General features: G+C 32.0%; 3 protein-coding genes across 6 annotated transcripts in view; 2 read left to right on the top strand and 1 right to left on the bottom strand.

Moving 5' to 3' along the window:
* Positions 1 to 3,054, top strand: part of LOC108691033 (xylulose kinase) — a 6,671-nt gene extending 3,617 nt beyond the window's left edge. Inside the window, exons 3-12 of the mRNA XM_018198654.1 lie at positions 145 to 298; positions 401 to 580; positions 876 to 977; positions 1,393 to 1,524; positions 1,600 to 1,753; positions 1,926 to 2,070; positions 2,133 to 2,422; positions 2,507 to 2,604; positions 2,701 to 2,841; positions 2,905 to 3,054. Of these exons, the coding sequence (XP_018054143.1) occupies positions 145 to 298; positions 401 to 580; positions 876 to 977; positions 1,393 to 1,524; positions 1,600 to 1,753; positions 1,926 to 2,070; positions 2,133 to 2,422; positions 2,507 to 2,604; positions 2,701 to 2,841; positions 2,905 to 2,985 (1,477 nt within the window). The 3' untranslated portion in view covers positions 2,986 to 3,054. The remainder of the gene's footprint in view (positions 1 to 144; positions 299 to 400; positions 581 to 875; positions 978 to 1,392; positions 1,525 to 1,599; positions 1,754 to 1,925; positions 2,071 to 2,132; positions 2,423 to 2,506; positions 2,605 to 2,700; positions 2,842 to 2,904) is intronic.
* On the bottom strand, positions 573 to 7,532 carry LOC108691031 (splicing factor 3A subunit 1). 2 transcript variants are annotated; one of them, XM_018198652.1, is made up of 12 exons: positions 7,328 to 7,442; positions 6,768 to 7,098; positions 6,524 to 6,683; positions 6,030 to 6,311; positions 5,790 to 5,900; positions 5,540 to 5,708; positions 4,757 to 5,446; positions 4,534 to 4,595; positions 4,092 to 4,202; positions 3,843 to 4,016; positions 3,642 to 3,761; positions 573 to 610 (listed from the first exon to the last, which is right to left on the bottom strand). In XM_018198652.1, the coding sequence occupies exons 1-11, from the start codon at positions 7,440 to 7,442 to the stop codon at positions 3,660 to 3,662; spliced, it is 2,307 nt and encodes a 768-aa protein (XP_018054141.1). In that variant the 3' UTR covers positions 573 to 610; positions 3,642 to 3,659. The 2 variants fall into 2 exon arrangements, with proteins under 2 accessions (XP_018054141.1, XP_018054142.1); XM_018198653.1 differs by lacking the exon at positions 573 to 610 and having other exon boundaries at positions 3,660 to 3,761; positions 6,768 to 7,106; positions 7,335 to 7,532.
* A 1,186-nt stretch (positions 7,533 to 8,718) lies between these two features.
* LOC108691040 (protein FAM76A) overlaps positions 8,719 to 12,237 on the top strand; it is a 66,122-nt gene continuing 62,603 nt past the window's right edge. For all 3 annotated transcript variants that reach the window (XM_018198664.1, XM_018198663.1, XM_018198662.1), the window contains exons 1-3: positions 8,719 to 9,084; positions 11,862 to 11,926; positions 12,017 to 12,230. In XM_018198664.1, coding sequence (XP_018054153.1) covers positions 8,989 to 9,084; positions 11,862 to 11,926; positions 12,017 to 12,230 — 375 coding nt within the window. In that variant the 5' untranslated portion in view covers positions 8,719 to 8,988. The remainder of the gene's footprint in view (positions 9,085 to 11,861; positions 11,927 to 12,016; positions 12,231 to 12,237) is intronic.

The raw sequence follows: 12,237 nt of genomic DNA, 5'->3' as shown, positions 1-12,237 counted from the left end.
TATATGTAATACGATGGCTAATATGACAATAATTATCATTGTATATTTATCACAGATATATGGTCTAATTAAAAATGTCAGAAAGTAGTATTCAACGAGACATAAATTACGTTTATATAACAAGAGTACATTCCATTGTTGCAGAACTTACGGAGGAGTAATACGGAAGAAGGAGGAGTCTCATGTTGTGGTGGTGCCTTCTCTGATGTGGATTAAGGCCTTAGACATGATACTAGACAAATTACGCGTCTGCGGCGTCGATTTTAGCAAAGTAGCAGCCATTTCTGGTTGTGCGCAGGTGACACGACCATATTTAAAATAAAATCAATTATTTTACAAATATGCCATAGAGATAAACGTAAAGTATGCTTATTTTATGACATTTTAATGATACGAACAGCAACATGGCACAGTCTATTGGAGCAAAGGCAGCCGGAATCGGTTACAATGTTTGGATCCAATCAAATTTTTGCACGAACAATTTGCTACGTCGTTTTCCGTGACTCATTCACCCATATGGATGGATTCCAGTACGTCAAAAGAATGTAGCGTTTTGGAAGAGATCGTGGGAGGTCCTCACGTAAGCATTAAATTATCCTCATTTGTTTGCCTGCGTGTAATAATGATGGATACAAAGTACGCAAAAATATACGCCAAAATATTTGGCAATATTATACGTTAAAGTTTATATGAATGCACATTTATTGGCAATATTAGCTTTCACAAAGATTTATTTCCGCGATGTGAAATTTTCTAAACGACTCACAGTTGTAACTATACGAGCTAACAAATTGGCTAAATATTTAAAGTAACCGGCTTAGATTTAGTGTACACACGAACTGACAACGTTTATCCATATGGTGCTGTGATTTCAGAAATTAGCGGAAATAACGGGTTCACGGGCATACGAGAGATTCTCAGGACCGCAGATTGCAAAAATAGCACGCACGAAGCCGGAAGCTTACTGCAACACTGAGGTATTACCTACTAAAAACTCGTGGCTTCCTTCGAAAAAATGAAAATGGCAATCCGATCGAGGTATTCGTTACGTATGACTACATTGATTGAATTGATTGATTTGATTGAACCTTATTATTGTTTATTTCGTGCGCTCCTCTCATGAGTGTGTTAGTTTTCCAAAGTATTAATGCACAATATCGAATTTACAATAACTCGTCGTTGGTTTAACATTACTTCCTCGCATTACTTCCTTTTAATATTTCGCTTGACAGAAATAAAAGTTTCTGAGATGTAATCGCCGTGTGATTTGATGCTTCTAAATATATCACGATGACCGAAGCTATGCGTCATATGCTTGTGCCGCTTCTAAAACGCGTCTAAGGCGAATGTGTTATTATTTATGTATGACCCGTTCTCTTTCTCTTTTTCCAGAGGATCTCGTTGGTGAGCAATTTTATTGCTTCCTTGTTTCTGGGTGATTATGCACCTATCGATTGGTCGGATGGCTCGGGTATGAATTTGTTAAATATCTGTACGAAAGACTGGGATGATATGTTGTTGGAGGTAAAATTGCATTTATATACAGTATGATATGTTGTGTATATTTCATTGTATACTTAATGTATATATTTATAATAGACCTGCGCATCAGGACTGAGAGAGAAACTAGGAAATCCTGTTTCATCATACAGCGATATTGGGCCTATTTCACTTTATTTTGTGGAAAGATTCAGTTTCAACGAGAAATGTAGGATAATCGCGTTCACTGGGGACAACCCTGGCTCCTTAATAGGTATGTAATATTAGGTGTAGTAAAAAGAAATCCATTATTTTTCCATTCAATTTCATGCAAAAATAATGGATTTCTTTTTACTACATCTAATATTACTCTTACTCAGCCACGATTTTGTTAATAAGAACAACTTTAGAATATCCTATTGTATTCATAAGAGAATGATATGTAGGTATGAGGCTAAAAGAAGGTGATATCGCTTGTAGTTTAGGCACAAGTGATACCTTACTTCTATGGTTGAACAAACCTAAAACTATAACGGACGGTCACGTACTATGCAATCCAGTAGACGATGAGGCCTATATGGCGTTACTTTGGTAAGTATATTTATATTACGATTATTACGATGATAATATAAAAAAATAATTTTGTATTGCAGCTTTAAAAACGGTTCTTTGACACGCGAAAGAATACGGGATGATGCTGCGCAAGGTAGCTGGCAGATATTCAATGAATTATTAGAAAGTACACCGCGAGGAAACTTTGGCAATTTTGCCTTATATTATGATATACAAGAGATCTTACCTTTCGTCATAGGAGATTATAGATACAATAAAGCCAATGACGAGATCTCTCGATATAGTTCAAAAGAAGTAGAAGTGAGAGCGTTAATCGAAGGTCAGTTTGTTGCAAAGAGAGCGTACGCTGAAGACTTTGGATTTGTTATCGGCAAGTAATTCTCTGCAAGTTTGTGTTTGTCTTTTATGACTTTATTTTGCAAAAATTTTTCTAATAATTTTTCTTTTTATGAAGGACGTAATACTCGGATAATTGCTACGGGAGGTGCATCTATAAATAAAGCTATACTGCAAGTACTTTCCGACGTATTCAATTCGCCAGTGTACATCTTGGTAAATTATTATAATTATTATTAATCTTCGTTATATTATTATATTATTCATATTTACACAAAGATACATCATATTCGTTATAATTATGTCCGACAGGAAGCAGCTAATTCGGCTATGATGGGTGCGGCATATCAAGCAAAACATGGTTTATTGCAAAATAATTGTAGTTTTGATGAAATTACACGCTGTTTGCCAGAATTGACGCTGGTATGCCAGCCTTATGATGATGCTGAATCGGTAAGTAAAATGAATTTTTGAATATTTTTTTATTATTACAATTGATTATATTAATATTTTTAGATTTACAAGCCTATGACCATACGTTATCGCAAAATAATAGATCAGATATTGAAGAAACGGAGCGAACAGAAGCATATATAAAAATCTTGTATATAATATAATGTTCTAAAGAGGCTTTTTATACATAATATACTCAAAGTAAACACAAAACAACAGATCTGTACTTTTTGAGAGAATTTTTCTATATATTTTCAAGTAATTTAGAAATTTATACAATATATCTTTTTGTATTTAAAAAAAAGCATTTCATATATGGGTAAGAATCGTACAATATTTGTACGAATGTATAAAAAAATGCTCTTAATCTCAATTTTAATTGTAAATATTTTTGAAGATTTAAAAGTAAAATGGTGATTCTAATATATAAAGCGAGAAAAAGATATATCTATGAAATATCTTGAAATAATTTATAAATTACTATCTTAATTTTATAATTTTAATAATTATAGAGATATACTGATATACATGTATCAGTCAAATTCAAAATAAAGCATAATATTACATTACACGCGATACAAAAGAACTCGAGCTTAAATAACAATAAAATAATATTTAATGTAATATTTATTAAATTATAAATTTTTATTGTTATGTTATTAGACTGAGCTTGAATAAATGTAATATATTTTGATATATGTTATTTTAAAATCATTAGAGCAATACAATTGTTAAAGCATTGATATAATATAATATGTCATAATTATAATAATTTTATATTCTTAATTTATAATAGTCACCTTTTTATATATTCTCCCTTACTTTTTCCTACCACCTCTCTCCTTTGGCAACAGGTTGATAATATTACCTGAAGTTAAGTTATAATACGCAAGAGTATTGTTGTCTTTGAAGAACATTCCCTGGAAGCAGAAAATTATATTTTTCAGAATTTCGTAATAATTCGTGTACAATGTGAAAAAAAATTTATTAATGATCATTACCTCATACTGCAACTTTTGCTTTCCAGGTGGCATACCAATTTGCTCGTGAATAAGCGCTTTCATAGTCGCTACAGTATCGCTTATTTGTAAAGTAATATTCAATGTCTGTCCATTTAATTTCCATTCAGCCTTCTCCGTCATCATAGGTACAGCAATGTTAATTTGTACGGGATCCTAAAAAAAATTATATATTTTTTTAGAAGTTCACCATAAACTTTTTGATAAATTAATGAACATTAATCTTTTGACCTTATTTCTAGCAAGGAATTGTTGCTCCGGAATTAATGAGTCTTCGGTTCTCAATTTCTTAGCTTGTGGCTCTTCTTCCAGCGGTTTATTAGCAGGATGTTTTAATCCAATCTTCAAAAAAAGAAAATAATTAAAATTAATTAAATCTTAACCCTCTCCTATGATGCGATTACCGGCTTCTATTTTACAGAACCCATGCGCTGTTCAACAGAGAAAGAAATTTCATTATTGATTTCTTTTGTTCTATTTTGTTATATTGATTAGATCATTAGATGAAATATGAACAAACAACAACATTGGATCGCATCCAATCCTTTCTGAATATTTTGAAAATTCACTTTACCTTATTTTGAAAATTCACTTTTACATAGGAGAATTAAATTATAATACAATAGTTCAATTTTACAATAGTTGCAATTGTATTTTATTCCAAATTACTTACAGCAGACGTCATCGGCGGCTGTATTGGCGGTGGTGTTGGCATGAACGGTGACATTGCTGGAGCTGTCACAGATTTATTTCATTAAGATTAGCTTTATATACACACACACACACACACACACACACACACACACACTCACACACACACACACACACACACACACACATAAAATAAAATAATAATAAAATATATATTTGTCAAGATATATGAAAAAATTTCGTACTCATTAAAGGTGGTGGTCTGGGTGCCATAGGTGGCATAGGTGCCATCATCATCATCGGTGGTTGTGGCATCATTGGCTGAGGTATACCCATAGTAGGCATGCTCATTGTCGGCGGTGGAGGAGGTTGAGCAGGTACCGGTATAGGCTTCGGTGCAGGTGGCTTTGGAGGTGCTTTTAATGTAGCTTGAGGTTTTGAAGCAGCAGCAGCCATATGGGAGAGTTCGGTCGCACGATTAACTGGTTTCGGACCAATCTTCTCTTTCTCCTCGTCAGGCAGAAGACCTTTAACTTTATGAATTTGATGAATCTGTTCTTCTAATGTAATGTTAGCTCGCGCGGCTCTTGTCGCTGCTTCCACACTCGAAGTATGACCGTCCCATGTGACTTTATCATCCTTCTTTTTGTCTTCTTCACCAATTTTCTTTCCAATCGCAGTTTCTTCGTCTCCAACACCGAAAATATCAGTACGTCTCTCGGCGAGTTGTTTGAGACTTGCCTCGATTGCTGTGCCTGGCGCGAATACAGTCTCCTGTGCTAGTTTATCTAGATGTTTGTCTCTCTGCTCGACCCAGCGTGGATCTAACAATCCGATACGCATATGTTCTTGCACCTTACTAGCAGGAATACGTTCGCCAGTAATAGGCGAAATCAAGTACTCATCCGGAGCCGCGGGACGAGTAGTTTTAGTTGCTATTAAGAAAAATATTGAGAGTAAAACTTTGATATATTGGAGTAACTAAAAATTTTTAACTAATCATTAGAGGAAAATATTGTGTTGCTTACCGTGTTGTTTCGGATCATATCCTTTCTTGACTACCACGTTTCCTGGTGTCGGCGGTAACGGAGGCGGTTGCATGTTTGTTTCTCGTGGTTTGGGCTCTTTAGATTTGTGAGTATCACCTGGTGGAGACACATCATCCTCATCACTAGAATCTTCCTCCATATCTTGTACCTGAAATATTAAGTTATAGTATAATACAAATATTTACATTAAAGTGAATTCATACAGTATATGATAATGAAATAAACTTACTTGATTATTATCTTTTGCACGATCTTTCTCGCTTTCTACACGGGTCTGCGTTTCCTCTTCTGCGTCACTATCAATTTGCATCTCCACATCCTCACCGTCTTCTATGCGCTCCTACAAATATTTTTAGTTTATATATTTTTAGTTCATATATTTAACTAACAAAATTGCCATATAATGCAGCATTTTAAATCTTAACTAACAAAGTAAAAATTTTAATAATACAGAGAGTCATGATCAAACCTGCATAAGGACGCGTGCGCCGACTTCATCCGGTGTTGTAGGCGCTGGGAAATTACCGACTTCAAATTGTTGATAGTCTACAGTTTCAACCACAACAAAATCATGCCAGTCAATTTGCGCATAAGCCACTCTTTCTCTTTCTAATTCCTCTTCCTCCTTACGTCTTTGTGCCTCCTGATATTTTAAATATTCAGCACGATATTTCACCTGTTCCAAAATCTTATCCATATTGAGTGCTTCATCCTTGAGACGTGGCAACAAATCTTTCGGTGGAATCAATACCTATAGAAAATGCATTAAATTAGAAATTTTGTAATTAAATAAGAGATTCCTATATTCAATCAAAGCGGTTCTTAGTGCTTAAATATTTCTATGTAAATTTATATACATATCTGATTCTACAAATTGCACACTGAAATTTTTTTTGGAAATTTTGGCTCTATAAATAATAAAATCACATTAATCTTAAAACAGGATTATTGCTATTCGTTTACCTTGGTGTATTGTTCTAAAAGTTTAGTAAAATACTGAAATAAGGAATGCTGAGGCCGCAGGAAATCAAACTGGAAATTTCTTTGTTCGCGATTCATTAAATTGGTCAGAAACTGTCTCCCATTACGTGCAACAAATTGAGCAGTTAGCTTCACGATATCTCTGAAAAATAAAAATTGTACTTAATTTAATGAAACGTAAAATATCGAATTATCTACATATAAAAATATATAAATTATTACATACAGATCCAAAGCAGATATAGAAGGAGGATCTGCAATAAATTCAAATTCAGTTGGTGGATCCTTAGGTATAAACGGTTGTTCAACTTGTTTCAGGATTTCTTGCTGCTTTTGATGTGCAGTGAGATTGATAGTTTTCCCAGGAACTGAACCAATAGTAGGTTCTTGACCTTTTCCTTCCTTAAACTCTTTCACTTTGTGCTGATAGTAAGCGTGATAAGGATCACCAAAGTTTAAGAAATTGAATTTTGGATTTCCTAATTCATTCTGTCTGATCCTGGATTCGAATTCCGGTCCATTCCTGGCCACAAAACTGGCGGTTTTATCAACAATATCTGAATTTCTATATAAGGAAAAACAAAAAATACATCAAATAATATTGCAGTTTTTTAGCCAGTGTTTTACGAGTGGCATACAAAATACATTTATCTGCATATCTTGTATTATTTCTAATTTTATCGTTTTCTATATTCTTTTACAAAATACACATCATTTTTCATCTCTGTAATGATTATTAGTAAAACATAATTTTCATATTTCGATAATATTCTTGGCAAAGGATACTCCTAACCTCAGGTGGTGGATAAATAATGCCCACAATCGGTTGTGACGAGGGAACATTGTTCTCCTCGTTTTCGGTGGCTGGCGGCTGCGATATCGCAAGTTCTTGCGTAGGCATTTTGCTTGTGATCGATGTATTTACAGCAATAAATACACTATCACTATAAAATTATTTTCACACTACCAAATCGAATTTCTACGAATTACAAATTGCTTGAAAATAGGATTATAGGAATTGCCATGATGGATTCTCATCTTATTTTGAAACATCTCCGTCCACAATTTGAATATTGAACTACGTAGCCAAAGTCTACGATTCTGTAGGTAATGTCTACGATTTTATGGTTCTGTTTCGTGCTACATTCACGATTTTCTGATTCTCTTTCGTGCTATCTGAGAGCAGGATAATATCGTTAGTATGTTATATATTTTTGATGTAGTTTTTAGATATTTTTCTGATAAATATTTATTTATATATTTATATATTTTACGTGAGCAATAAATATTTTTCTTACTTGTATAATATTTCACTAATTCTGCACAAATTTTTTCCTTTTTTTCTTATTTTCTTATTTCATTATACATATATATGCATACGTATTATGACGTATTATTATATAGAATATTATATAGAATATTATATAGAAACAGAATTAGGAAGGAGCTTTTTGTAAGATGATTGAAGCTGATTATACATAAAATTAGCAAAGTTAAATGTAAAAATAATAAGATCTATATTGTCATAAAATTACAATTTTTTTCTCTATCTCTTTTTTTCTTTATCTCTATTTATCATTTCTGTCGATAATCAAACCCGACATGATAGAACATTAAAATCTGAATTTTAAATAAAATTCGAGTATTATTTAGTTTTACATACATATATACTTATTATGTGCAAAACTAATAAATCATGGATTAGCATTATATTATCAATTTTTTATCTTTGATTACATAAATTTTAAGTTTTAGTGAACGCAGCTTCAAAAAGAATTCCGAAAAGAATTATGTCGATCTTTAGAGCTATTACAGGCAAAATTTCTGTAACATAAACTTAAGACTCGATGAGCCATTCAAGATATTGTTTTAGATCTATGTAATCTAACGGAAATAGGAGGAGCAGTAAATTTATCCAATCGGTTGAAATTTGCCTACTGCACACCGAAGTCCGGACACAAACACGATGAGCGACGAATTGATATCCAATGAAACTTCTTCTTTTTCTCACATGACGATGTAAAACAGAATTCTCATCGGATATCGTTCATCACTCATCGTTCATCGTGTCCAGTGTGTAGCAGGCATATGTTCGTGAGCGGTGGCGCCCTCGGACGGCCACCTCCGCCGGCTATGGTCGGCCATAACGCTCCGTCGCAGCGGTCGCAGACAGTCGCAGATGGCTACGTGAACATACAACAACCGGTTCCAAAGTATAGTCGCAATCGGAGTAATCGTGTTGCATATTGTTATCGTCGATTTTTACATTTATTCGTAACTTCCCGTGTTGTATCGTGGGTGTCGCGCCATTGTGACATTCTCGTTATTTTTTTCTTGTTTTCAATCTCGCGTCTCCTCGTTGCAACTGCCTCTCCCCGTTGTTCCGTTGTTCCGGTACACATATCTGTTAGCCGCGTTCTAACCCGATCGCGGAGAAGTCGCCGAAGATGAGCGCTAATAATGTGCAGGCGCTCTTCGCATGCTCCCGGTGCTTCTCCAGGCATCCCTTCGAAGACCTTTCACCCGGACAACAATTGTGCAAGGTACGTGCACCGCGTGCTATCTTCTTCGCGAGCGTCTGTTCACGAGGGTTCCTTGTTCTCGAATCAACGCGAAGAATTCGCAGCATTGAAAAAATTCTAGACGACTTTTTACGTCAAATTGAAATCACTGCGGAATATAATGTTTTATCACATGCTTTATTTAAGAGCGAAGTTTTTGTTTTTCGACAATATTTTCGTCGTGTTTGAAAAACGTGAATTTTGTGTAAATATGTACGTGTACAACTGAAAGAAATTTCAAGTATGATTCAGTAGGCTATGTATTTTTCATGTTTGGATATTTTAGTTCTTTGTTACATTGTTCTGTGAAGAAACGTGATTATTTGCGAAAAAATACTGTTCGAATTAGGAAATTTAACACAAATATGCGAAAAATTCAATCAAAGCGAATTTTTATGCCTAATAATATTTTGTATGAATTTTTACAATTTGAAATTTTTACAAATTGAAATTCAAATAAACTGAAACAGATTCGAATTTCTAAGATGATATTATTTGCAATTATGGAAATTATACTGAAATTGATAAATGTTCAGTATGACGCCGCATACTCTGATTTTCTTGCAATTTTGTGATTTTTCATACGTAGAACATTTTCCAAAAAGGAATATTATCGTTCAAATCTTATTTTTTTATTTAATTTCAAAGTTTTTTGATGTCGATAAGTTGGAAAATAATTTAATATTTTACTGCGTAAGCAGACTGCGTCTGCTCATTAATGTTGCCATTTATTAATTAAAAATCAATTAATATCAGTTTAATATTAGTTTAATTATAAATGAACATAGCCACGTTTATAGTTATAGTGTGTACTTTAAAGAAATGTTAGATTTAAACTTTAATCTCCATAAAAGAAATTAAAAAAACATAAATTTTGAATCATAAATTTTCTACTATAATTTAAGTTATAGAAAAAAAAAAATTTGTATTTAATATTTAGATATGTAGATACATTTTGAATCATGAATTATTCTTTACTGTAATTTAAATTATATTAGAAAATTTGTGCTTTCAATTAATTTTTAGAAATTCATTTGTTAATTAAATTATTATTTTCCAACTTATCGACATCATAAAACTTTGAAATAAAATAATAAAAAAAAATAAAACGATTGATGCGACAATTTTCCTTCTCGGAATATATTCTACACATGAAAATATACAAATTTATAAAATTACAGAAAAATCGGAGTAGGTGGCCATACTCAACATTTATCTTGGTATTTTATATATTTTGAAAAATTCCTGAAAAACCCCTAAAATTTCAAGGCTGGTCTGGAATTTATTATAAATTATTAATATGAATATTTTTTTATTCTAAAAAAGAAGCGTAAAAAAAAGAAGAAAAAATATAAAGAAAAATTGTGTTTGCAGGATATAAAGCTTGTTCTATAATGTTTTTGTTTCTTGTTTCTTGCTTTTGTTTATATCTTGTCTTTTTGCTTCTTATCCGATTTTTTGTTTTATATCGCCCGAGATAAAAGTTAACTTCGAAAGAAACGAGAAATATGTAGCAAAAAATACAATTGTTGATAAAACGGTTGATAAAAAGGAGAAAAAACAAAAGATAAAAAACAAGAAATAGGAAACAAAGAGCACATTATAGAATAGGCTTAAGTTTTTTTCTTAAAGATGCAATAAATCTTGGATTTAATATCTAAAATAAAACATAATAGAAAAATCATAATTATGTTGATGAAATGTTTGTTTAAATATTTATTTAAAGTTATAAATAATATTGTTTTAAATATGTTAGCATTTTAATTTGTTCGTATGGAATCTTAACTTGAATACAAAGCATATAATATTGCGCGAATCGATGAAAATCAATTAAATAATGAAAATTAATCAATGGATAAATCCTCGAAAAAACCAGGATTTTTATCTAAAATTATCCTTAAATTGACTAGCCAGACATTCGCTCGACATCATGGCAATAAATTCTTTAGTCATAATATAAAAAGGAAAGAGATACAAGCCAATAATAATTATATTTAATCAATAAACAAAAGTTTCTACCTCTAACGAGGTTTAATATTTTCAATGTTAATTGTTGATTTTAATTTTAATTTGTGAAAAAATTATCCGCAACTGCAGTAACATTAAATTATTTGTCTATTTATGATATTCCAGTTAATTTAATTGTAAGTCCAATTGATTGATTTGTGGAAATTGTAAAATTTACACAAAAAAAATGGTAGACATCAAAATCCATTTTGATTGAATATGACCTTACATACATATTTATATTGAATATTTTTCGGTCAATTTTTATTTAATATTGTTTAAAAATTTAAGATACCTATAAGGCTTGAAAATAAATATTTGGATTCTTCTGTTAATTTTCTATAAATAATTATCAATTATTACTTTGTTTGAATATTTCTTTATACTGTAAATAAGTGTAAACTGTAAAAGCTGGCAAGAATATTGTTAAAAGAATATGAAAAATTAATCCTACATATGTCTTTCAAGGAACAATCAAAATTTTAACAAAGTTTCCCTATATATTTTTCTACAAACAATATAATCTGAGTTTAAAAGCATTTAGAATTTGAAGTAGAGATAAAAAACAATAAAAGAGATTTTTTTGTCGATTTTGTACAACTGATTTATTAGAAGAAATATGATGTTAGTATAAATGACTCACATAACGTTGGTGAAAAACAGCGGGATTATCCAGAATTAAAATAGAAATATTTGATAAATTAGCATATTATATTCTTAGTAATATCTAAGAAAAAAAATTGTCCATATAGGAATGCAGAGGAGCCTTTCCCGTAGTAAAATGTACATACTGTAGGTCAGAATTCCAGCAAACCATGTAAGTGTAAAAACAAACCATTTTTGTTCTTATAAAAATTGTTAATAAAATGAAATAAATATTATTGTATTGCTTCATTTACTTCCACAGAAAGGGTAACACGAGCACCATATGTAAAAAATGTGAGCAAAATGTAAAATCCTATGGCAAGCCATCGGCTTGCGAATATTGCAATACCATTGCTGCGTTTATCGGTAGCAAATGCCAACGGTGTACAAATTCGGAAAAACGTTATGGACCACCGGTTACGTGCGAGCAATGCAAGCAGAAGTGTGCCTTTGATAGACAGGATGAAGATAAGAAGGTAACGC

Source organism: Atta colombica, unplaced genomic scaffold (assembly GCF_001594045.1).
Source record: "Atta colombica isolate Treedump-2 unplaced genomic scaffold, Acol1.0 scaffold38, whole genome shotgun sequence".
Lineage (NCBI taxonomy): Eukaryota > Metazoa > Arthropoda > Insecta > Hymenoptera > Formicidae > Atta > Atta colombica.
Note: the sequence above shows the minus strand (reverse complement) of the source record. Positions and strands in the feature narration are given on the sequence as shown.

Excerpts from the sequence above, each read along its gene's own strand:
- LOC108691031 (XM_018198652.1), bottom strand. The coding sequence starts at position 7,442 with ATGCCTACGCAAGAACTTGCGATATCGCAGCCGCCAGCCACCGAAAAC. Across the intron at positions 5,709-5,789 it reads GTGCAAAAGATAATAATCAA|GTACAAGATATGGAGGAAGA; the intron begins GTAAGTTTATTT and ends TTAATATTTCAG. Across the intron at positions 4,596-4,756 it reads CAGACCACCACCTTTAATGA|CTCCAGCAATGTCACCGTTC; the intron begins GTACGAAATTTT and ends AATCTGTGACAG.